At 34.2% G+C, this 3,527-nt stretch overlaps 1 protein-coding gene across 1 annotated transcript in view; it reads right to left on the bottom strand.

Annotated features, from left to right (window-relative positions):
* LOC107697879 (probable phospholipid-transporting ATPase IIA) overlaps positions 1 to 3,527 on the bottom strand; it is a 66,739-nt gene that overhangs the window by 4,730 nt on the left and 58,482 nt on the right. Inside the window, exons 24-27 of the mRNA XM_016498723.1 lie at positions 3,196 to 3,260; positions 1,938 to 2,046; positions 1,783 to 1,840; positions 230 to 385 (exon numbers count right to left, since the gene is read on the bottom strand). Of these exons, the coding sequence (XP_016354209.1) occupies positions 230 to 385; positions 1,783 to 1,840; positions 1,938 to 2,046; positions 3,196 to 3,260 (388 nt within the window). The remainder of the gene's footprint in view (positions 1 to 229; positions 386 to 1,782; positions 1,841 to 1,937; positions 2,047 to 3,195; positions 3,261 to 3,527) is intronic.

Raw genomic sequence — 3,527 nt, 5'->3', positions numbered from 1 at the left:
CTGTTAAACAATTTAAATAATAAATTATTAAAATATTATTTTGTATATAATCATATTTTATCTTAAAAAATAAAGCAATTTTAGAATACAAAATATATTTTTAATTATTTACAAATTTAACATTTTTATATTTATTATTTTATAAAAAAATACTCTCACAAGAGTGCCGAGGGCATTCATGAGAGAAAAAAAACAGAGAACCTGTGAGCTTAAATCTGATTAATCCTTATGAGGAGTTCAGCTACGATCATCAGCCAGTGCCACTTCTGCACGGTCAGCGCCACCATCAGCAGCTCTGTCAGGATCAGAGACGTGAACGAGATCGCCACGATGTGCACAAACTCCGACTCGAACAGCAGCAGAGCCCCGTACATGATGATGCTACCTGAAGAGACGTCACACCAACACACAGATATCACCACCAGCATCTCTGAAGATGAAGAAGAGACCTGCAGCAGTGTGCTGGCATGCCATAAAACATATTTGCTCAGTAAAAGGCTTCTGGTTACGGCAGTAAGTGTGAAATGATCAAATGTAGGCCTATGGTGTCCATGAGAAAAACACATCTGATTAATCCTTAGATGAAGAACTATATTACATTTTATTTGCAATAATATATGTAATATATAATAAAATATATTATAAAATTTAGAAATTATATACAGAAAAAATGTATTATATTATAAAATACATTACTAAAACTATCTATATATACTGCTTAACACATAGCCTAAATCCAACAAAAAATAAATATACATATTTAATTACACCTATAATAAATATGCATATTTAGAAGTGCATTTTTAACAAATGATTCAGTAAATTACACAACATACTCGACAGCTTCACTAAATTTGAAATATGCAATTTCTGATATAATATATACAATGGATTTGTACAATTATTATATATATTATTATACTTCGATTTATGTGTGCAGGTTATTATTGGAGTAAAGGATTGAGAAGTTCATTCTTTCAAGTTAAATAAAGAACTTTTGTCCATTCATTTTTAGCTGCAGATATATGATAGAGGTTAAGATGAAAAGAAAACATTTGTCTCAGAACGGAGGATTCACTTTACGAGAGCACAGAAATTCCCTGAGATTGTCCTATCTGTCATCTCAGGAAAAGGAAGAACCCTTCCATGGATTTAGCTTTTTTTTTTTTTTTTGAGCGCTTCCTGTCCTGAAGTGTTATTGTGACCTCTGAGCTCGAACGCAAACCGAGACTGAAAAACGTGATTAATACATCCAAAATTCCAGCTCTATTTAAAGCACAAATGCAAGCATGCTATAGGAACCGAAGCCAAAACACAAAGAGCAGAATAACCTGCGTTTGGGTGAAAGCAGATGAGTAATGAGGGATATAGGACGTCTCTTCTGAAAGCAAGCTCTCAAAGAAGTGAGGAAATACCCAGCGCAGTCTAATGCAAACACAATCACCTTCTGAACCAGCGGTGTGACACTGAAAGATTTACACACAAAGACAGCGGGAGGAGCAATCGACAGCAATCGTGGAAAAGCTCGTGTTACTGGGCTATTAGAGCCACAGACACAAATAAACTATTCAGCGTGGGCGAGCGAAAACACGTGCGTGTGTTTGTTTGGATGAAACAACATTCACATTCGCACAGTGCTGCCGTTTTCTTAACAAGCCTCTGAATGGACGTTACAATCACAGTTACGCTAGACATAACTGCTCTTCTCAATTTCCACACTATTGCTCATTGAGTGAAGCTTGTTGCGGACCATAGGGTAAAATAACCAGAGAATTCGCTTACCTTGGTAGATACTGATCAAGACCCATATTAAGAAGGTTTTGAATGAGAGAGGCCGTCCCTGGAAAAAAAAAAGAAAATTGTTAATATTTAAAAGCAAGATACATTACCTAAATGGTCTTAGGTTATTAATTTGAGACTGACAGGGTCAAAAATACCTTTAGAAGATCTTTGTAAAGTTCAGGATATAACATGGCCACCTCAGACTTGACATCTTTATCCAAAACCAGAGAGAAAACTGGGAACATGGTGTAGATAGTGGAGTATCTGTGAGGCACAGAAGAAAAAAAAAAAAAGATAATATGTGATCCTGGACCACAAAACCAGTCATAAGGGTCGATTTTTTGAAATTGAGATTTATACATCATCTGAAAGCTGAATAAATAAGCTTTCCATTGATGTATAGTCTGTTAGGATAGGGTGCAAAAAAATCAAAATATTGAGAAAATTACCTTTAAAGTTGTCCAAATGAAGTTCTTAGCAATGCATATTATTAATCAAAAATTAAGTTTTGATATATTTACGGGAGGAAATTTACAAAATATCTTCATGGAACATGATCTTTACTTAATATCCTAATGATTTTTGGCATAAAAGAAAAATAGATAATTTTGACCCATACAATGTTTTTTTGGTTATTGCTAAAAATATACCCCAGAGACTGGTTTTGTGCTCCAGGGTCACATATAATATAATATAGGCTGTATTTATGTAATATCAAAATCAAATCGATATCAAAAATACAGTAATAATGTAAAATATTACAATTTACAATAACATTTCAAATGATGTAATTACTGAATTACAGTTTAAATACGATTATTATAAAGTTTAAAATGATGTTTTAAAATAATGTAAACATTTCTTGTTATCATCAATGTTGAAAACAGTTGTGCTGCTTGTACATATAAAAATATATATTTTTTCAGGATTCTTTGATGAATAAAAAGTTCCAAAAAGCATTAATTGAAAACATAATTTAGCTCTGACATTTATCAGTGAATAAAAGTCAAATGCACCAAATGTAGTAAAGTTTTAGATATTTTGCTGACTTGTACAAGTTACCCACATATATGTCATATGCAGAAAAAGTCAAAGTGATAGATCTAGATTGACATCTGTACTCTCGTGTGGATGAAGTTTCACGCTTTTCCTCTCACTGTCTTGGTGGAGAGTTTCATCATTTTCCCTGAATTAGACCAGACCTACGCCTGCCAGCTTTAACCCCTTGTTCGCTTCAGACATCACAAAGAGTCTTTTGATGTCCGTCAGATGTCTCTGGAGCTCTTCTTCGAGCTCAGTGGCCGTACATCTAGATGGAACAAAACCCTCAGCGATCCTCAAATGTCAGAGCTGTCTGAAATTCCAGTGAGATTTCAGCGAGTGCAAATGAGTCATCAGCACTCGCACACTCACCCGATAATGAGGAAGCCTTGATAAAGTGGAACAGATGCAAAGTAGAAGACAGAGGAGAACACGGCCTGTGGAAACATCAGCAGAAACGTCAGACAGCAGGCAACCAAAGCCATGCTATATTCAGTGGTAAAATCAATCATCCATTAGATGGCAATACTCTGGAACTTTGATATATATATATATATATATATATATATACACACATATACATATACACTGCTGTTCAAAAGGAATCAGTAAGATTTTTAATGTGTTTTACAGAAGTCTCTTCTGTTCATCATGGCTCCATTTATTTGACCAAAAATACAGAAAAAACAGTAATATTGTAAAAT

Source organism: Sinocyclocheilus anshuiensis, unplaced genomic scaffold, assembly GCF_001515605.1.
Source record: "Sinocyclocheilus anshuiensis isolate Anshui unplaced genomic scaffold, SAMN03320099.WGS_v1.1 scaffold78, whole genome shotgun sequence".
In the NCBI taxonomy this organism is placed as follows: domain Eukaryota; kingdom Metazoa; phylum Chordata; class Actinopteri; order Cypriniformes; family Cyprinidae; genus Sinocyclocheilus; species Sinocyclocheilus anshuiensis.
This window is presented reverse-complemented; position numbering and strand designations above follow the sequence as displayed.